A 22,763-nucleotide genomic window follows, 5' to 3' on the forward strand; every position below is an offset into this window, starting at 1 on the left:
GACACTATGTGGACACAAGCGGGTAGTGCAGGAAGCATGGTTTCGCGCTTCCACTGTAACTAAATGAACTGTACTACATTAGTGACGGATTCCGTTTGCGTCAAAACAACGCAAGTATGAAACCGGCCTAAGGTGGATTCCTCATGATATGTCAAACCAAACCGCAGGGATAAAGAAAAATCTAAAAAAAAAAAATACGCAAACAAACCCCCCCAAAAATGTGATTCCTAAAATGAATTCTGCTTGAAAACTATGTTATCCACAACCTCCCCTCCCACCCCAAAAAAAGAAAAACTACAAAAAAAATACCCTCAAGTCAAAAACACTGAAAAAGAAATGCAATGAATAAAATTAAAAAAAATAAATAAATAAAAATACATGGAATAAAACAAATAAATAAATAAATAATAATAAAAAAAAAATACATGGAATAAAATAAATAAATAATAAAAAAAACCCTGCATGGAATAAAATAAATAAAAATGCATGGAATAAAATAAATAAATAATAAGCAAAAAATGCATGAAATAAAATACATAAATAAAAAATATGCATGTAATAAAATAAAAAAAATATTTAAAAAAAATGCATGGAATAAAATAAATACAAAAAAAATGCATGGAATAAATATACATAAAAAAATTGCAAAAAGAAAAGAAAATCCAGGGGGGCTGTATAAATGGATGTTAGGCTAGTTTCACACTTGCGTTGGACGGGATCCGTAGCATTGCGTTGTGTGACGCATGCAACGGATGCGTTGCATATAGTGGCACAACGGATGCTGCGGATCGTATAAAATAACGCAATCCGTTATAGGTTTTTTCCTTGACTTTACACATCTGGGCATGCGCAGTTGTGTAAAGACGGATGCGTTAACGGAATCCGTCAAATGATTCTAACGGAATCTGCCACCATAGGCGTCCATTTTAAAAACAACGGACGCCAAACGGATTCCTGCAGGTTGCGTTTTTTTGACACTCCGCCAAGCGTAGAAAAACGCTACATGCAGCGTTCCATCCGCCCGACGCAGCGTCAAAATAACGACGCTGCGTCGTCCAGCAGATGCAACGCAGACACTTGCGTTACAGTGCGTCGTCCATATAAGTCTATGGAGAATAGCGCAGTGCGTTAACGGACTGCGCTATTCTCTATAGTGACAGAATGCGCTGAACGCAAGTGTGAAAGTAGCCTTAGTAAAGATCAGGCTGAATTTGGGTGTATTAGGCCCTGATTGAAGACACCTGTAAGTACCCCCTTCCCCAACCAATCCCACTGGACCCAACCCCTCCTCCTCAGCATATAGAGATGTGCCGAGCCATCAATGGGAGTATTAGGAACTACAGGCACAATGGGTTGGAGCAAGCAAGAGCTGGTGGGATTGATTTTGTGCTGTAGTTTCCAATGTTTAGTTTGTGGCCTCCTGCAGAGTTTATTAGATGAAGTTTCCAATCTGCAATGTCAGCCCAATAGTATGAGGTTTTCTGTTCCTGCCATAAATAATGAATTTGCTTCTACTCTGTTGGTGTTGGGTAAGTAGAATTCTTTATTTTTTTTTTTATTATATATTTTTTTTTTTTTTTTTTAATCAATTTTTGGAGTGTGGAGGTTATTGGCCTTAATTCTTCCTCATTGGTGACTAGTACAGCAGTCTGGAGTAAGATGTGCCAAATTAGTGTTACCCTTAATGACTGGTGCATCCTTCAGCTGTTGTCTCCTCCCCCCCCCCCTATTTATTTTATTTTTTAAGTGGGGGGGGGGGGGGGGATCAGTTAGCTGCTTTCCCAATAAATGGGCCCATAACAAACCCCTTTTGTGTCATCTTCATAATGTGGTAACTTGACCTCTCCTCCTTGGCATTCACCTGTAATACCATATCCAGCCTCTATGCATGGGTGGCGCTGTTGACTTAGGTTTTTGTTAAAGTAAACTGAATATTGCGGGTTGGGTAATGCTCAATGTATGCCTTCATACACTAAGTTTGTGCTTTGCCTTTTAGACTCTAAGGGAAATGCACAAGATTTGCAAACTGACTCTATTTGTGGATTGTGGGTAGGAGAAAATCCAGACTCCTCAGTAACCATTAATGCTGCTTATGATGGATGTTATGTCAGAGAAGAGGTAAGATGTGAAACCTACCACCAATGGAGGAAATGGCTGGGTTTACAAGGCTGCATTATAATCTGCAGTAACCTCCATGGTGACTAGCTGCCTTTGGATCCCCACGACTAAGACCCTGTGCGCACACTGCGTTTTTACCTGCGTTTTTTGGTGCATTTTTTCCTGCACAAATTTTTTGAGAATGGTTGTAACTTTTCTGCAGACATTCCCCAGCAAAACCTATGTAAACAACAAGAAGAAAAAATTAGCTGTGGTTTTTTTTTTTTTTTTTTTTTTTTTTTTTTTTTTTATGATCCTTTCGGTAGAATTTCTTGAGAAAATGAGCATTTCACTACTTTTCTGCAGCTAACTGCGTTATTTATTCACTGCATTGGCTGTAATCATGAAATAGCCCAAGGAATAACGCAGGTAGCAAATTATGTGCGTTTCATTGCATGTTCTTGGTATTCCTGTGTTATTTTGCTTTCTTTTTTTTTTTTTTTTTTTTGGGGACATAATGTTACTCACTGCCCTGCATTTTGCAAGCAAGTGATATCATGACAGGAAGAGGAGATTTAGCACATAAATCACACACACAGACCTATATAATACCCACACCCCTATATATATATATATATATATATATATATATATATATATATATATATATATATATATATATATATATATATATATATATATATATATATATATATATATATATATATATATATATATATATATATATATTACACCCATCACACACAAAGAAATCAAACGTACATTTAAAAAAAAAAGTGGCCTCAGCCGTATCATTACTGTTCAGCCAAGGTAAACACACAGCGGCAGCCTGGTATTCTCAGGCTGGCGAGGGCCAGGGTTAATGACCAACTCCCTCCTCTCACAGCCGAGAATATCGGCCTGCTGCTGCTCTGAGAATGTCGCATCCATTATACAACAGTCCTGGCATGATGCGGTGGCAATTAGGGTAATAACGAGTTAATGGCAGTGTATCGCTGCCACTAAGTCCTAGCTTAATCATGGCAGTGTCTGAGACGGCTTCCATGATTAACCTGTAAGTAAAGTGAATGAATAAACCCAAACACTGAAAAAACCTTTAGGTTAAAATAAAACACAAAAAAAGCCCCCTCTTTCACAACTTTAAACCCTCCCAAGCACACAGCTCCGGTGTAATCTACCAAGGTCCCATGACACTTGCATCCAGCCGTATCTGACACATACTCAATGCAGCCTCGTTCAGTGAGCGATGCTACAGGGGTAATTGCAGGTCATTTCTCACGGTCGTTTTTATATATATAATTTCTACACTTCTGTGGCTTTTGTTCTAGCTTGAAGACTATGTGGTGACTCTGATCATGGAACATATTAACAACGGTGAAGTGGAATATGATAAAAAGGACATCAAGTGCCCCTCATTACCAGGTAACTTGCCGTATATTTTTAGGTCTATATTCTACATTATACAAACTACAAGATCGGCAACATAGCGTCTGTACGGATCAGTTGACCACACTTTTTCTGTTCTGCTCCAACAACATCGAGCCACTAAATGGTTGGGGCTCCCCTTTAAAAAAAAAAAAAGCAGATTTAGGTATTTAGTGTTAACTATGTTGCCATACTACTCTTTATGGCCACTGCTGGCTGAGACAAGATACCACTCACTGTTCATGCAATGTGCATCATCAATGCAGGGAACACACATTTGGTAGCCACTGTGATCTTTTTAATTTTAGCAGTTGTGTAAAATCCCTGTTACAAGGTAGAATCCTGTGATTACCAAGAAAAGATAATAAAATTATACTTTTTATATGTATATAATTATGGAGTATATCTGCCAAAAGAAAACCAGAGTCCCTATAAAGGTTCTCATCAGGCTTAGCGAGGCATTTGTGCAATGGTAATATATTTAAAGGGAACCAGTCACCAGATTTGGGGCCTATAAGCGGCGGCAACCACCAGTGGGCTCTTGTATACACCATTCTAACATACTGTATATAAGAGCCCAGGCCGCTGTGTAGAACATAATAATCACTTTATAAATACTCAAAGGGCAGTGTGGTGCAGACTAGTCAGATGGGTGTCTCTGGTATCGGTGCCTCCTCTTTTAGCCATGTTTGTCCTTCTTCTGAAGCCTGGGTGCATGATGCGTTCAATGTCATCCACACTCGCCGGCGTTTAGGTCCTGCACAGGTGCCCTTTTGATCAGCCCTGATCAAGGCAGATCAAATTATTGTAGTGTGCCTGCGCAGGACCTCAAGGCCAGCGCGTGTGGATGATGTTGGACACGTCATGCACCCAGGCTTCAGAAGGAGGACAAAATGGCTAAAAGTGGAGGCGCCGGTACCGGAGAATAGACACCCATCTGACCAGTCTGCACCACACCGCCCTGTAGGTGAGTATAGAGTAATTTTTACGTTTTACTCAGCGCACTGGGCTCTTGTATACAGCATTCTAACATGATGTATATAGAAGCCCAATGGTGGTTGCTGTAGCTTAGTCACCGAATCTGGTGACAGGTTCCCTTTAAGATGGTGGATTCTAAGAATGACTAATAGAGGTGTCCTGACCACTGTGTAGAGACCCAGGTGACTATGTAAACTGTGACTGATTGCAGTGACTACAATGGAAATACAGACTTCTTGGAGTGCAAAGTGTGGTCATGATTAGCTCAGTTGGTAATACCACTCTGGACGCCTTTTTTCTAATTTGAGGTTGTAGTTTTGACAGAATTCATCTTGAATTGCTTCTTAGCTTTGGATGCTCCAAGCCCCAGTGACTGTGCTGCTATCCAGACAACTGATCGCCTGCAGTGCGCCAATTCATCTGTGCCAAGGGACGTCTGCAATCTGCTGGGATGCTGCTTCTCTTCTGGAGCCCAGCCCCAATGTTATTACGGAAACAAATGTAAGTTATAGGACAATTTTTAGTTCCTTTCTACATAAAAACCTTCTCAATCTGTCACGTAACTGGAAATGGACAAATTTGCCCAACAAATTGCATGGTGTTGCAGCCCAGTCTCATCCGACCTGTGGCCTTTCTTGGTGCTAATTAACATCTTAACTCGATTGATCTAAATTGAGTAAGGGGAAACCTTCCAAAACTCACCCCTTGTCTGTTTCTGACTCTTCTTCCAGTCACTGCCCAATGTACTGATGATGGTAAAGTTCTTATCGTCCTCTCTAAAGAGCTGACTGCGCCATCTTTGATCTTTGAGTCTGCCTTTGTCCATGGTGTGGATTCTTCATCCTGTCCGGCGCTGAGAACTCTTAAAAATTCGGCTTTTCTAATGTTCCAGTTTCCCCTCTCGTGTGGTGGAGGAAATCGGGTAAGACTGCATTGAAGTCATCAAACTATTTCTCACAACCGTAGATAACTTTGAGATTGGTTGTAGAGTGAATATACAACTCACACTTCTGTAAATAATTTTCTGATCTTTTCTAGGATGACACTGAAGATAGGACACTGTTATATAAAATTTCATATCTTCATTGTTTAATGAAAAGATATAAAATGTGTACAAAAGTGAGGGGTGTACTCACTTCTGTGGTAGACTTAAATCTATAGCAATGCAATAGTGCAGCCTATTTTCAGCTAGACATGGGTTTTCTTGATTCTTGCATTGTCCCTTGGCAGGTCTTGGGTAACTCTATTGTATATGAAAATACAGTTGAAGCGACAAGAGATGTCCAGACATGGAAAGGCTCCTCCATCACAAGAGACAGTACAATGAGGTAAGATCGAGTGTATGTACCATATGCCATGAAGCTGCTGGAGGGGAAAATTCCAGTTATTGCACATCACTGGTGGTGGCAACCTCACTAGTCTTTGTGGGTTTCCTCATAACATGGCTGCAACTCCCATTTTTATGACTCCTACATTACTGATGGATGCATGACCTGACTGTCTACCTCCTTAGGCTGACTGTTCGCTGCAGCTATTCTCAGACTGGTAATCTCCCATTACATGTTGAGGTGCTTACTCTTCCACCACCACTTCCTGTATCCACTACCGGACCTCTACTGCTGGAGATGAGAATAGCTAAAGGTAATGATTGATGATCACTGAAGGTCTTGTCCAGAATTAAGGTGGTGGAAATTGCCAAAAAAACAATACTCAGCTGTTCAGTGCCACAGTTCTTGTGATCCCGGACAGTCTTGGTGCCACATCATGACAATTGTTGGCATCAACTATGCCTGCATGTATGGCACAAGTCGGGAATCGCTAAACTGGTGGTACTGGAGCAACATGGTTTTGGGTAGATGAGCAGCATTTCAATGTCTGCAGGATCCTCAGTGCTACACTGACATTTTTGGCAAACTATCCACCTCCTATAAGATTGCTACTGCTCAAAATCCTCTGGTAGCCTATATGAACCTGACCTGGTAAAGCTCTAAATCTTGCCTTTTGATCTTTCTTGGTCTCCTAAGGGAAAAATAACATTTTTATCTTGTAGATGAGACATATCTAGTGTACTTCATGGACAATGAGTATCCAATAACTAAAATTCTAAGAGATCCAGTCTTCTTGGAGGTTCGCATACTGAGAAGAACAGATCCAAGCCTGATTCTAATATTGGATGACTGCTGGGCCACTTCTACTCCAGAGCCCACCCAACAAGTCCAATGGCCTATACTTGTAGATGGGTATGAACTTCTTGAGGTGGGAGGCGCAAGGGCTTAACTTTATAGAGTTCCTGAAGGTTTTATTTCTTTCAGATGCCTCTTTCCTGGAGACAACTACAGGACTAAGCAATACTCGGTTGGAATTCCTTCCCAGACATTGCAAAACCCAACACACTACCAGCGTTTCATTGTCAACACCTTCACATTTCTGAATGCAAATAACCAACCTTCTCCTGGTGGACTGGTAAAACATCTTCAGCTTTTCTTACAGGACTTTAGAGGTAGAAATGGTAAATGTGACAGTAAAATGGTGGGTGTGGAGATTAAGGGAGTGGTATAACATGGGTCTGAAACTTGGTGGTTACCTTATACTGAATCATGTTAGCACTTATGGGTTCATTGATGCCCACAACATGCATTAGACCTAAACAAATGCCATATCTATAGTATTGACTTCTTGCCTCTACTGTGCATCCCAGGTGTACTTTCACTGCAGTGCCGCTGTATGTACCCCCTCTCCTACAGAATCCTGCAGAACCTCATGCCCCCAAAGAAAAAGTAAGCGTTTAATTTTTTCGGCCTTTTATTGGCTTATTGAATGTTAGGGCTTGACCAATTTCCAATGTTCAAACTACAGGACGAGACATTGGAAGTGGTGAGAAGATTACCGTGAGCAAAGGTCCAGTTAACTTCATTGCCCCAAAAATGCATTCACAGACTAAGGTTGACCTACAAGGTATGTTACACCCATCCCAACTTGCCTATTCTGGTAGTTGCGTCAAGATGGGTAAACTTGGGTGTTGCCTAAACCCCCCCCAATTTCTATTATGTTGGGCAATGAGTTCTAGACTTGCACTGTATTATCTTTGGGACTTGTACCTCCCAGCAGGTGACATCTGGGACTACGATACACAGAATGAAACATCTGCTTCAGACTTCATGGGTGCTGAAAAGGAAGATCCTATAGATGGGGATTTAATTGACATAACAAATAACTTCCCCAGAAGAGTGAAAGGTAATGGTGACCATACTTGGCCTTGTCTTCTAAGCTTGGGATGTTTTCACATCTAATTTATTTTCATTGTAGACTTTGACTCGGATGAATCCAACCTGTTGTGGCTGAAAGCGGTGGCCGTAGGTGGAGGGATCATGGCTGTTACAGTTGCAATGCTTGGAGTCTGGCGGTGTCACAAAAGACAGAGACCCACAACATATTCTGTAAAAATATGAATAAAGTAACATCATCTGGAAATTGTGTTGTGATCTCTTCATTAAATGGCATTATGGAGAATTAGATATCAAATGTGGCATCAAAGACTACTTCCTAATATTGCACAGGAGTAATTCAGATAGTTGCAAAACCTTCAGTTTTATGTTACCACTATATGTAACCTTTCCCAAGCAAATTGAGATGCTGATTATGGGCAGTTTTGACTGCAGTGTGACCACTAGGTTTGTATTCAATCTTTCACATAAGCCTGGGTGTGTATTTTGTAGTTTCACCCCAGCAGGAAGCATTTGATAAACGTAAAAAACCATTAGCAGTCAGGCACAGAGCAGGAGGAGCAGCAGAGAAATCTGCACTATAGCTAGCTTGTAAGTGGGGGTGAGTAGCACTTGAAACTTATAGATCATTACTACAGTGCTGCTGTAACTTTTTTCAAACAATACATGGTGGATGTTTCAAATAAGGGAAATTTGTCCCCACAAGAGAAGTGTATCACTTAGTTAACTTTGAAGATGATAGTGTTTCAGGTATTTATGTGGTATAGGGACTTTTGTCAGTGTGTGTGGGATATGTTTGTTTGACAGGCACAAGATTTCCATACTTCTCAATAATACTTGCCATCCATCAAGCTGATTTTCTCTTAGAGAAATATATTTAAAATCTCAGCTTATTGCCTTTTCAAGATGAGGATTATTGAACTGTCACCATTTCTGCTAGTTTCCCCAACTACTCAGGGGAAACTCAAGGGGTTTTGTTTGGGTGTTTCCAACCCCCCCCCCCCCCCCCAAAAAAAACAAGATGCTTTTTCTATAGAAATCATCTGATTTGTCAATCATTAGAACTGTAGTGTCGAAGCCATATGTAAATCAGGCTGGAAGTGCACTGGGGGTGTGTCACTGCACTTGGTAGAAGCAGTGTAAAGGCACTGACACCTCCAGCGCTCTCCCAGGCAGATGTGGATTCTATGGAAGAGCTCATGACTGACAAATCAGATCTCTACATATGAGGTATCATTTTTATTTCGGGACAAGTGCCTATACAGTCATACTGTAAGAGTGGACCAGGGCAGCAGAGCCCCCCTCCCCTGAAGACGTCGGTTTTTTTTGTGTTTTTTAATTGGTATAATTTTAAAGGGAACCTGTCACCTGAAATTTCGCCCAAAACCTAAAAGATTCCCCCTCTGCAGCTCCTGGGCTGCATTCTAGAAAGGTCCCTGTTATTATTGTGCCCCATGTGAGACCAAAATAAAGACTTTAAAAAGTGGTACACTTTTTTTTTTTTTTTTTCTTTTGTATTCAGATACTGTAAACGTGACACGGGGGCGGGCTCTCTGGCGTCCGTTATTCTGCCTCCTGGTCCTGTAGGCCGTGCCCCCCCCCCCCTCCATAGCTGATGCACCGCCCACTGCTCCAGCCATCCCCGCGCATGCTCAGTGCCAGTCTCACGGGACTGAGCAGTGTGACCGCTGGTGACGTGTGGCAAGTGATTATGGTTATCAGCAAGTACCCGCCCATAATCTCGTGAGCGCGCAAACCTCACCAGCGGTCACACTGTGCTCAGGGTAGATGCTAGACTGTATGGGCTGCTTCCAGGGATGACGTCCCTTTTGTCACGTGATAGTGGCGTGTTCAAAATACTATCACGTGACAAAAGGGACGTCATCCTGGAAGCAGCCCATACAGTCTAGCATCTACCCTGAGCACAGTGTGACTGCTGGTGAGGTTTGCGCACTCAAGAGATTATGGGCGGGTATTTGCTGATAACAATCACAGCCCCGCCCATAATCACTTGCCTGCGCACACGTCACCAGCGGTCACACTGCTCAGTCCCATGAGACTGGCACTGGGCATGCGCGGGGATGGCTGGAGCAGTGGGCGGTGCATCAGCTATGGAATGGAGCGATTGGGGGCAGCATACAGGACCAGGAGGCAGAATAACGGACGCCAGAAAGCCCACCCCCGTGTCACATTTACACTATCTGAATACAAAAAGGTACCACTTTATAAAGTCTTTATTTTGGTCTCACATGGGGCACAATAATAACAGGGACCTTTCTAGAATGCAGCTAAGGAGCTGCAGAGGGGGAATCTTAGGTTTTGGGCGAAATTTCTGCTGACAGGTTCCCTTTAAGTTCTACCAATTGTCTTACTATTATCGGATAGAAGTGTGCGCTGAGGCCATCTAGTGGCCAGTGTAAAGCAGGACATGCTCTACAACATAGTGTAATCCAAGGGTTAACTGCAGTTACTGGCCTGGGAGGAGCTGGGGAAGCTAGGTGAGCAAGTGCTCAGGAGACTAAGCCCAAATGTCCGCCACGAACAGAGCGCCCCTGAGATGTCATTATTTGAAATACTGTAACCCCTGTATTGAAGCTTGCCAGTATAAGTTATAATTGTTTGGAACGGAGCTACCGGCGTCTCCTGTTTATCACAAGTTGCTGCATGAAAAGGAGATGTTGACTCCGCAAAGGCACGTACGTGAATGACCCCCACACGTCTATGGACCTGGTCGTCTGTCTGTGAGCAGGGGCTAGGGGGGTCGCATGACCATGACTACTACAGCGCCCCCTGTTTATAACTTTATTACTATTATTATTTATTTATAGAGCACCATTAATTCCATGGTGCTGTACATCAGAAGGGGTTACATACAGAATACATATACAAGTTACAGTAGACAGACTAGTACAGAGGGAAGAGGGCCCTGCCCTTGCAGGCTTACATTCTATACTATACTATATATATATATATATATATATATATATATATATATATATATAATTGGTGCTGACAAGTTTCTTTTAAAGTTCGCTTCCCACCAGTGATGTGTGATATATACATATTGGCGTATGGGATCACTTTTTTTTTATCAAATACTTTTTTTTTTTTTAATTTAAAACAGAATACATACAACAGTATTACAAATCGGCATCCAAATTAAGTTTATCATATCTATTACCCCTTTCCCTCCCTTCCCCGGCAGCACCCCTCCCCCCCAGTACTACATCCCATTTAGTACACACTTAGAATACCCTCAAACTGCAGTATAGCAATCATCCCGCTGTGCAGGAGGAACTACTAGTAACACAAAACAAAACACACACATCAGAGGTCTCCGCCAGCTATCCCGGTCCCAAACCAGTTTACTGGTCCATCACTCATCCTATTCACATTGCAGCCAAGGAGACCATAGCTTCTCAAACATTTTAACATTCCCCCTTGTATACACTCCCTGTTCCAGCTGAAGAATACATTTCACCCTTTTAATGTACTCTCCCCTGGTCGGGGGGTCTTTTTTAATCCAGGACCTGTCAATTCGCTTTCTTGCCGCATACAGCAGCCTGGCAATTTTCATAGTATTTTCCACCCCAAGCTCCTCAACATATCCCAATAGGTATATCAATGGTTCCCTGGGAAGGACACACCCATATATTCTTCTTATCTTATGGATAACCTTAGTCCAAAAGGGGACCAGTCTCGGACAAGACCACATCACATGAAAAATACCTGCGTCAGATCCCTGACACCTTGGACACTCCGAATTCCTTTTCAACCCCATTTTAAACATCACTAAGGGAGACCTATATACCCGGAGAATCACGTATAGGTGAGATAGTCTGGCCGGTTCGCTCATAGAGAGTTTGGGTACATATGACTCGCCCACCCCAGGGCTATGGGACACCCGGTGCCGGGCCGGACTAGTCCAGGGGTCGTTAGTGGTGGCGGGGCCCAGCTCCGTGGCCCTGGTGGGTGTCAATAAAATGTGGCTGATGACTTGGGGTGAATAAAGTTTATATTTGTCGTGACGCCACCTGTGGTTTGCGGCTATCAAGCCGCCGCTGCTGTGTGAGGCCTCCGGGGTGATGGTATGGCAGCTGGTATGGTACTGCTCCCCACAGGTGGAGCGGTGCCCCGGGGACACTGTTGGTGCTTGGAAGTGTCTATGCAGGGAAATAACTGAGGCAACACCAGGGGTGCAGTTTCAAGGTCTTTACTCACAGTTCTTGTCAAGGCCTGCAGGAGCCTTTGGACTGCTGGGACCACCGTCAGGGACCTCCGCCGATCCCGGGTAGATCTGGGGGTAAATGCCAGTGCACCCCTCTAATTGTGTCCTTTCTCAGCTGACTTCACTGGCCACCAGCTCTGAAGCTATCTGTGGCCCTGGAATCCCTTCGTTCCCTGCTTGGTGTCACCTGGACCCTCTGAGTTCCAGGGTCTTCACCAGGAAGCGTCACTTTCTTCTTTCTTTAGCTCCTGCCTGACTAGAGCTCTTCTTCTACTCTCTGTTCCTCTCCTTCTCTGTTGCTTTCTTTCTCTGTTGCGGACACTCTGAACTCACAGAGCTCCTTTCTCTTTCACAGCTACATGCTGGCTCCTCACTCTCTCACTCTCTGAGGTAAACTGAAACTCTGACCTACCTCTCTGCTAGACACTCGGCTGGCTCTCCCCACCCCCTGGTTGCTAAGCTACCACCCTATGGGAGCAGGGATGGGTCTTACGTCTCCTCCCAGCATGCAGCATGGGAGGGTTTCTGCCACTGTCCCTGGTCCCAGTGTGTGCCTAGCAATGGGTGTAGTGCAGTTTTACCTGTGAACTGGCATGTACCCCTTTTCTTACCCAGGATGGGACATCACACCTCTGACTGGGGTGCAATGTCCCTGTGGCGACGGAAGCCTCAGGGGCACCACACTCCCCCACAGCGAATCCCAGCACGTCCTCGGGCTGAAACAACAAAAACAATGGAAGAAACTGCAAAATTTTGTTATGCATAAAACATTAAAACTTTAGGACATTACATCCCTTTATGGGAGGCACATAAATAACACATTCACCGGGGACCACATTCCAGTCCAGTGGCCCGATAACACATAAACAGGGGGGGTCATTGTGACGGGAGTGTACAACAGAGCAAAGGATGGACGAGGCCGAGGGACGATCCAACAGGTTTATTAACAGGAATATAGGAACAGCACACGATAAGTCCACGTAAAACAGATTCGGGGGCCCTTCCCGACAATCCTCGGACCGGATAACAAAGCAATCGTCCTTACAGTAGTCCAAAGAGTTCCACACAATCCCACGGGCCGCCACACAGGCCTAGCTCCGTTCGTGTCCACAGCCACCCAGGCTGGGAGCTCCTTCTTCTTCTTAAGGCTCCGTCACACTAAGCAACATCGCTAGCAACATCGCTGCTAACGAACAACTTTTATGACGTTGCTAGCGATGTTGCTGTGTGTGACATCCAGCAACAACCTGGCCCCTGCTGTGAGGTCGTTGGTTGTTGCTGAATGTCCTGGGCCATTTTTTAGTTGTTGCTGTCCCGCTGTGAAGCACAGATCGCTGTGTGTGACAGCGAAACAGCAACAACTAAATGTGCAGGCAGCAGGAGCCGGCTTCTGCGGAGGCTGGTAACCAATGTAAACATCGGGTAACCAAGAAGCCCTGTCCTTGGTTACCCGATATTTACCTTTGATACCAGCCTCCGCCGCTCTCACTGTCAGTGCCGGCTCCTGCTCTGTGCACATGTAGCTGCAGCACACATCAGGTTAATTAACCCGATGTGTGCTGTAACTAGGAGAGCAAGGAGCCAGCGCTAAGCATTGTGCGCTGCTCCCTGCTCTGTGCACATTTAGCTGCAGCACACATCGGGTTAATTAACCCGATGTGTGCTGTAACTAGGAGAGCAAGGAGCCAGCGCTAAGCATTGTGCGCTGCTCCCTGCTCTGTGCACATGTAGCTGCAGCACACATCGGGTTAATTAACCCGATGTGTGCTGTAACTAGGAGAGCAGGGAGCCAGCGCTCAGTGTGCGCTGCTCCCTGCTCTCTGCACGTGTAGCTGCGTGCGGTGGTAACCAAGGTAAATATCGGGTTGGTTACCCGATATTTACCTTAGTTACCAAGTGCAGCATCTTCCACGCGGCGCTGGGGGCTTGTCACTGGTTGCTGGTGAGCTCACCAGCAACTTGTGTAGCCACGCTCCAGCGTTCCCTGCCAGGTCAGGTTGCTGGTGGGATCGCTGGAGCGTCGCAGTGTGACATCTCACCAGCAACCTCCTAGCAACTTACCAGCGATCCCTATCGTTGTTGGGATCGCTGGTAAGTTGCTTAGTGTGACTGGACCTTTAGTTTCAGCTCACTCTGAAGCTACAAAAAGGGAAATGCATTGTCTGTGCTCCTTGACCAGCCCACCATGTTCAGGGGGTAGGGGTCACACATCCTATCATCAATGGTTTGGTCCATCACAGGGCTCAGATATGTCTGCCAGCCACAGTAGATGAAGGGATCCCCTGCTGTGCAGAACAATGACTATTCCTTCACTGGCCAATGCAATTACAGACTAGATACACAACTCTGGATAGAAGAGGACAGGCTATTTACATAATCACATTAGATGCCAAGACTGCAATTGTATGAGAGAGACACATTGAGACCAGTAGCTCCCCCAAGGAAATACATGAATTACAACTAATACAACCAGGGAAAAGTTACAGGACATATTATACAAAATAAATGACAGGGAAATATACATATCATGACATAGTATCACAGCATATACAGTGAGAGGGTAAATTACATCTTCACAATCCCTCCCCCTCCCAACTTGTGTACATACTAGGGACCTCTACAGGTCACTGGTTAAGTACACACAGGCAGAGCGCTACTTACATGTGGCTTCATGCAGCCACGAATTGGCATCGTAGCTCTCCCACATCATTACCCAGGAGAACAGCTGCAGGCAAGACCACCCATCACCCCAACCACACATCGCCTGACCCCAAAACCAAAGTTCAGATCCACAGTGGCTGTGGGAATAGTCCTCCATTGTCCACCAGCCAGTTCAATGACAATCCCAGGTCCTCTATGGATTGCCTCAGGCTGAACCACTCGGGGATCAGCCAGTGTGAGGAAAGCACCCGAGTCACAAAATCCAACAAGTCTCTGTCCATCCAGTACAACCTCCTGCAAGTGCTTACCTTGATGAGCAGAAGTCGTCATAACTGCGGGTCGCACCCCGTAAACTCCTGGTGGTGCAACATGGGGGGCTGAGTCACTAGGCCAGTCCTCACATAGCGGTGCCACATCTTCCTCCATGGCACTGGGCTGTAAATAATTAACAATCCGATTGGGTGCAGGATCAGTCCTCATTTGAACAGCTGGGCAGGAGACTTGCCGATGCCCTGGCTGTCCACATTGATAGCATCTGAGCTGGGTCTCCCTCCATCCAAGGCGTCCTCTTGGGTAAGGGGTAGGGGAACTTGGAGGCCGGCTCCCACCTGAAGGTGCTGTAGGGGTTTGAGGATGATTCCTCCATGGGCTGGCTGGGCATGAGGCCTGCAAATGCCCGGGATGCCTACAAACATAACACCTGCGCTCTGTTACTTCCTCTCCCCGGCGTATTCCAGAAAGTGCAGTAGAAGTAACTGGAGGTACATTAACACGGGTATCAACATGTGGTGGCTTAGAGGAACGGGGAACAATGGGGACAGAATAACTGGGGGCATCCGGTGTTGTGGAGCTGTTAGGCGTCTCTCCATCCTCCAACAGAACCCTCCACTGAGGCTTGATAGTGAGCACCTCATCAGCTAGAGCAGCATCTTCCTCCACTGTCGCTGGTTTTCTCTCACGCACCCATTCCCAGATCTCAGCGGGGCACTGGGCAAAGAATTGTTCTTTTAGGATGACCTGCAGGAAGGTCTCCCAAGATAAGGCCTCCTCTGCCTCCAGCCAGCGATTACATATTTGTTTGAGTCTATGAGCATATATCTTAAAAGACACTTCCCCATCACAGGCTAAAGCACGGAACTGAGTCCTGTAAGTGTCTGGGGTCACAGCATAATGTTCTAGAATAGTCTGTTTAATCTCCGCATACTCACAGTTCCACCGAGGATCCATAGCTCTATAGGCTTCAGCAGCTCCCCCCTCTAGGAGGCCCACCAGGTGTCTGACTCGCTCTCTTTCTGGGACTTCCATTAATCGGCACTGATGCTCAAAGTCCTGAAAGAAGCCCTCAATGTCACCTGCAGCTTCATTAAATGGCTTAAAGTCCTTGCGGGACACTCTGGAAAATTCCCTCATAGTTGGTGCTGTGGTTAAAGTTTGTCTGGAGCCTCTAGCTGCTTCTACAGCAAATCTCCTCTCCAGCAATGCTGCCCTCTCTTGAGCTCTGCGAATGGCATCCCTCTTATCTTCTATGGTGGCCTCATCTCCAAGCAGTGCCATCTCCTCCTCGTACCACACAACCCACTGACTTTTTTGGGTATTTACCTCCGGCTGCCGTCTTTCTTCCGTTTGCTGTGAGGATCCTTCCTCCACGTCATTTTGCGAGCAGACTCCTTCTAGCGCCTCAATCAGCTGCTCCTTGGAGAGTCCTTTGAAACGAACTCCTACTTCACGGGCCTTTGATTGCAGGCTCCCCAAAGTCCAGGTCTTGTACTCTGCAGTGCTGGTTCCTGATGTTGAGCCATTGTCCTCCATTCCTTCTGCTCTGATCCCACCGCTGCCACCAGTTTGTGACGGGAGTGTACAACAGAGCAAAGGATGGACGAGGCCGAGGGACGATCCAACATGTTTATTAACAGGAATATAGGAACAGCACACGATAAGTCCATGTAAAACAGATTCGGGGGCCCTTCCCGACAATCCTCGGACCGGATAACAAAGCAATCGTCCTTACAGTAGTCCAAAGAGTTCCACACAATCCCACGGGCCGCCACACAGGCCTAGCTCCGTTCGTGTCCACAGCCACCCAGGCTGGGAGCTCCTTCTTCTTCTTAGTTTCAGCTCACTCTGAAGCTACAAAAAGGGAAATGCATGGTCTGTGCTCCTTGACCAGCCCACCATGTTCAGGGGGTAGGGGTCACACATCCTATCATCAATGGTTTGGTCCATCACAGGGCTCAGATATGTCTGCCAGCCACAGTAGATGAAGGGATCCCCTGCTGTGCAGAACAATGACTATTCCTTCACTGGCCAATGCAATTACAGACTAGATACACAACTCTGGATAGAAGAGGACAGGCTATTTACATAATCACATTAGATGCCAAGACTGCAATTGTATGAGAGAGACACATTGAGACCAGTAGCTCCCCCAAGGAAATACATGAATTACAACTAATACAACCAGGGAAAAGTTACAGGACATATTATACAAAATAAATGACAGGGAAATATACATATCATGACATAGTATCACAGCATATACAGTGAGAGGGTAAATTACATCTTCACAGTCATCTTCAAAAAGAACAAGGGACAAGGATTCAGGAATAGGGTGTCATCTTCGAAAAGAACAATGGGCAGACATTCAGGGGCTATGTACTGTCCTGACTCCATTAACTCCTTGTCGTCCTCCACCAGGGGCTCCGACCCTTGATGGCGCCCACTGCGACTCCGACCCAGCGGCGGTCAACAAGTCAGACAAGGTCCTCCTCCTTCCACCTCTTGTGCTGGGTGGCGTCTCCTGGAGAACTTAGGGACGTTCAACAAAGGCAGGAGGCATTATTTCTGGAGCAGGTCCTTTAAAACTTTCAACTCGAACGTTTAACTTCAGGGGTTAACTTACGGATGCGGTTACCATTGCAGGGGACCGTACTGTGCCAATGTCGTATGGGACACCGGACTTCTTCTCCAGGCACAATACATCCCTGGGCTTTGAACCTCCAGCGGGAACGGTAGCGGGGGCAGCGTACACGGTACCTCTTGATCCTGGAGTGGTGCTTCACAGGGCTCACTCGTCACGGTGCTGTCGGGTCCTGGCTCCCAGCTGAGGAGGGATGCCGTGGGGGTCTGCGTGGCTTTATCTTCACGCGACACTGCTGCTGCGGTGGCCCTCTGTTCCTGGGCCCACACCGCGGTGCCCATCCTCCGGACTTCCGCCTTCCAGTCGAGCACCTGCTGCAGTGTCTGTGCTCTCACCCGGACGCAGAATCGACCCAGCTCCTGCTCCAACTAGGCAGCGGTTCCCGCGGGGAGCTCACTCGGGCCGCGATCCTCCACATCAAAGGCCACTCCGCGTCTTCCACTTCGGAGTCCCGCCATGCTGCCGACAGGGCTGAACGCAGACATCTTCCGTCCGCTCCTCCTTGGTGTTTCCGGGATTCTCTTTCTCTGGCCGGTAAGTCGACTTCTCCTTTCTTTAGGCAGCAAGCCGAACAGCCAGACAGTCAATTCTCTTTTCAGGGCGCCATTTATCAATCCCTGCTCTGCATTGCAGGCTTAGTTTCGCGCTCTGCCTTGCAAGACCAAGGGGGCGGGGCTTACTTTTGCACTCTTTCTACAGGCACGCCCCTCTTCTTCCCGCGCTCAACCAGGTTAATGGCGGCAGTTTTTTCAGTAAAACAGTTCTTTCACAGTCTTTTCAGGCGCACGGTACCCGGTGGGTCCGGGCACGAGATCCTGTTCGTGACGCCAAAGTTAACTCGCCCACCCCAGGGCTATGGGACACCTGGTGCCGGGCCGGACTAGTCCAGGGGTCGTCAGTGGTGGCGGGGCCCGGCTCCGTGGCCCTGGTGGGTGTCAATAAAATGTGGCTGATGACTTGGGGTGAATAAAGTTTATATTTGTCGTGACGCCACCTGTGGTTTGCGGCTATCAAGCCGCCGCTGCTGTGTGAGGCCTCCGGGGTGATGGAATGGCAGCTGGTATGGTACTGCTCCCCACAGGTGGAGCGGTGCCCCGGGGACACTGTTGGTGCTTGGAAGTGTCTATGCAGGGAAATAACTGAGGCAACACCAGGGGTGCAGTTTCAAGGTCTTTACTCACAGTTCTTGTCAAGGCCTGCAGGAGCCTTTGGACTGCTGGGACCACCGTCAGGGACCTCCGCCGATCCCGGGTAGATCTGGGGGTAAATGCCAGTGCACCCCTCTAATTGTGTCCTTTCTCAGCTGACTTCACTGGCCACCAGCTCTGAAGCTATCTGTGGCCCTGGAATCCCTTCGTTCCCTGCTTGGTGTCACCTGGACCCTCCGAGTTCCAGGGTCTTCACCAGGAAGCGTCACTTTCTTCTTTCTTTAGCTCCTGCCTGACTAGAGCTCTTCTTCTACTCTCTGTTCCTCTCCTTCTCTGTTGCTTTCTTTCTCTGTTGTGGACACTCTGAACTCACAGAGCTCCTTTCTCTTTCACAGCTACATGCTGGCTCCTCACTCTCTCACTCTCTGAGGTAAACTGAAACTCTGACCTACCTCTCTGCTCTACACTCGGCTGGCTCTCCCCACCCCCTGGTTGCTAAGCTACCACCCTATCGGGGAAGGGATGGGTCGTACGTCTCCTCCCAGCATGCAGCATGGGAGGGTTTCTGCCACTGTCCCTGGTCCCAGTGTGTGCCTAGCAATGGATGTAGGGCAGTTTTACCTGTGAACTGGCATGTACCCCTTTTCTTACCAAGGATGGGACATCACACCTCTGACTGGGGTGCAATGTCCCTGTGGCGACGGAAGCCTCAGGGGCGCCACACATACTCCAGGATACTCTCCCACACCTCCTCCGTTATCGTCCCAACTTCCTCCTCCCATTTAGATTTAGTTTTAAGTGGGTAGTCTAAAAGAAAGGTATGTAATATATCTTTATACGTGCCAGAAATTATCCCTTTAGTGCTTCCTCCCCCCTTATATGGGATCACATATAATGTGATGTCAGACTTCCACAAGAGTCAATAGCTGGAAGTGAGAGAATATGGAGCAAAGATGAACTTTGCCTTTCACTATTGTAAAGGTGGAGTCAGAGGCCTAGCACCCCCTGATGGCAGGAGGGTAATAGGTTTCCGCCATGACACAAAAGCTGCTTAAAAACAACTGGAAATATATTTACAGGATCGTTCAATATGGAGGAGCAATACTTGTAATGTTTCAATGTAAGACACAACATCTGGCACTTTCTCTCATTACAGATGATTCTTCTCTTGTGAAGGCAACGTGCTGACAAACAGCCACATTCGGTACTCTTCTCTGCCACAGTCGCTACCCAGTGCGGCCTACTCCACTCCATTCCAGGTTTCTAATAATACAGCATGGGCCTATCTCTTCCATGGTACTTTACAGTCCCGATAGGTCTACCACTCACCTTCAATCGTCATTACAGCCCTTGTCTGGTTTCTACCTCCCACGTGTTCTTGTTACTCTTAGGTTGCCATGAGCCAGCTACCACCTCAACTACACAAACCAGTACAGTGTCCACTCTTCTGTGGGTAGGGGAATCCAGAGGTCAACAATGACATCTCACTTCTCTGCCATTTTGTTCCTCCCCTTTCAGACACTGGGGTCTCTGGATTCTTTAAATGAGCAGCACTACTGCGTTTCTCATGAAGTATCCTACAATCCCCTCCTAACTGAAGCCTAGACCACCCATTACTTCTACATTATGATATGGGCCACCCACTCAGCCATGATGCCTCTCACTTCTGGGCCATGTCAGTGTCCCATATCATTAATAATCTGTTAATTCTTGACAACCTGAAGTGATCTTACGGCACTTTTGCAAATACAAAACATAAGTGTAGAGCCTCATTCACACATCCGTGGGTCATGGTTGAAGCACCGACCATGATACTCGGACTGTCCTTGTCATGGATGGTCCACGCTTAATTGAAGCTTTGTTTAAGCCGGGAGACCCGCGGACAGTCTGTTAGTCATGTTCCATGCTCAAACCATGACACCTGGATGTGTAAATGCCACATTATTCACCCAGTAGGCAAATAACAAAACAAATGTGTAAGGCTATGTGCGCACGTTGCGTAATTACATGCATTTATGCTGCGCTTTGTAGCGCAGCGTAACTGCATGCGTCCTGTGTCCCCTGCATAATCTATGGAGATTATGCAGGAGCCGTGCGCACTTGGCGTCTTAGAGCGCAGCGCTTCGGCTGCTGCCCGAAGCGCGCGTTCTAAGAAGTGACATGTCACTTCTTCCGTGCGCTTTGCCGGCAGCTCCTGCTCTGTCTATGGCAGGAGCTGCAGGCAGAGCACACGTTCTCTGCCGGCACCATGCGCTTCAGAACGGAGCTTTTCAGCTGCGCTCTGAAGCGCACCTTTTAGGTGCGGTGCAGAGCGCACACGTGCGCACATAGCCTAAGACCACGTGCACATGTTCAGTATTTGGTGAGTTTTTTTACCTCAGTATTTGTAAGACAAAACCAGGAGTCGGTAAGAAATACAGACATGGTGCCTGTGTTTCTATTATACTTTTCCTCTGACTGTTTCACCCCTAGTTTTGGCTTAGTCCCTTTACTACCTATGACGTACCGGTACATTACTACTGAAGGTCATGGGTGTCCCTTTAATGAGGACTCATGCGGTGAGCCCGCATGTTTCCCCACACGTCGGCTGATCTGATCAGCCGACATGTGCAGCTAAGAGGCAGGGGTGTATCAGAGATCGACCCACGCCTGTTAATCTTTGACAGCGGGATTTAACACACCCTGGTGGGGAGAGTGTCATTCCCCGCCCCCATCGCCAACCCTGTGCCCTGATCACGGGGTGACAATGAGTGGTCATCGCAGCGGGTGGTCAGCTGATGACCCCTGTTACTATCATGACGTAGTTCCTAAGTGCCAGCGTTAACAGGAGATCAGCATTTCTGCTGTTCAGAGCGGGGCTGATGCTGACGCTGATCAGCTTCAATTCCCCTAAGTCCCGTTTTACACTTCCGGCATTTCGCTGGTTGCCGGATCCGGCGCGCACGCATGCAGTACAGTACATTCATTTACAGTGGAAACGCCTTAGGAGACTAGTAAAATCAATAAAAAGTGTAAAAAAGAATTTTAAAAAATAAATACCGTAAATAAAAATGAAATAAAAAACCAAAAAAAAAACACACCCCTTTTTGCCCTAATGAAAATAATACAATAAAATATACACATATATGGTATCGCTGCTTTCAGAAATGCCCGATCTATGAAAATATAAAATAAATTAATCTGGTCAGTAAAGGGTGTAACGAGAAAATAAAATGGCAGAATTAAGGTTTTCTGGTTGCCATAAAATGCAATAACAGGCAATCAAAACATTGCATCTACCCAAAAATGGTATAATTAAAAACATCAGCTCAAGATGTAAAAAATAAGCCATCACTGAGCCCCAGATCCCGAAAAATAAGAATGCTACGAGTCTCGTAAATGGCGACAAAAGTGTTTTTGGTGTTTTCTTTGGCCAAATTTCTGATTTTTCCACCACTTAAAAAAAAAAACTATACATGTTTGGTATCTATGAACGCATAATGACCTGAGGAATCATACGATCTGGTCAGTTTTACCATATAGTGATCACGGTAAATAAAAATTAATTATATTGTGAAATTGCACTTTTTTGCAATTCCACAACACCTGGAATTTTTTTCCTTTTTTCCAGTATAATATGGGGCAGAATGAAAGATGTCATTCAAAAGTACAACTCAGCCTGCAAAAAACAAGCATGATATGCCTATATTGATGGAAAAATGAGAAAAAAAAATAAAAATGGCCCTTGGAATAAGGGGAGGAGAAAACGAAGACAAAAAAAATGGAAAAATCGCTAGGTAAATAAAACCTCATCAAAAATTCAACATATGCACGTGACCTTACAGAAGATATGGATTTGTCAGCCCCAGAAATACAAACGCTGATGGCAACAAAATGCTGTGTATAGGGAATGAGAACAACATCCTGACCATTCCCACCACCTCACACCATCATTGGTCACATATGGGAGCTGCAGGCCACAGGTGGCCACATTAGCAGTTACCAATCACACATGTTCCTGCCCCCTCTCCATGATATAAATGCTTGGTGTTGGGTGTAGGCCAGTATTCAGCATCACAAGGAAG

General features: G+C 46.1%; 1 protein-coding gene across 1 annotated transcript; it reads left to right on the forward strand.

Annotated features, from left to right (window-relative positions):
- The first annotated feature begins 1,348 nt into the window (after positions 1-1,348).
- On the forward strand, positions 1,349-7,970 carry LOC142302299 (zona pellucida sperm-binding protein 4-like). Its single transcript, XM_075343367.1, has 13 exons — positions 1,349-1,529; positions 1,997-2,118; positions 3,447-3,540; positions 4,870-5,022; positions 5,253-5,443; positions 5,752-5,849; positions 6,035-6,162; positions 6,572-6,761; positions 6,834-6,984; positions 7,220-7,298; positions 7,378-7,476; positions 7,630-7,755; positions 7,828-7,970. The coding sequence occupies exons 1-13, from the start codon at positions 1,349-1,351 to the stop codon at positions 7,968-7,970; spliced, it is 1,755 nt and encodes a 584-aa protein (XP_075199482.1).
- The last annotated feature ends 14,793 nt before the right edge of the window (positions 7,971-22,763 follow it).

The sequence above is a fragment of the Anomaloglossus baeobatrachus genome, chromosome 4 (genome assembly GCF_048569485.1).
Source record: "Anomaloglossus baeobatrachus isolate aAnoBae1 chromosome 4, aAnoBae1.hap1, whole genome shotgun sequence".
In the NCBI taxonomy this organism is placed as follows: domain Eukaryota; kingdom Metazoa; phylum Chordata; class Amphibia; order Anura; family Aromobatidae; genus Anomaloglossus; species Anomaloglossus baeobatrachus.

Excerpts from the sequence above, each read along its gene's own strand:
- LOC142302299 (XM_075343367.1), top strand. The coding sequence starts at position 1,349 with ATGGGTTGGAGCAAGCAAGAGCTGGTGGGATTGATTTTGTGCTGTAGT. Across the intron at positions 1,530-1,996 it reads TTCTACTCTGTTGGTGTTGG|ACTCTAAGGGAAATGCACAA; the intron begins GTAAGTAGAATT and ends TTTGCCTTTTAG. Across the intron at positions 2,119-3,446 it reads GATGTTATGTCAGAGAAGAG|CTTGAAGACTATGTGGTGAC; the intron begins GTAAGATGTGAA and ends CTTTTGTTCTAG.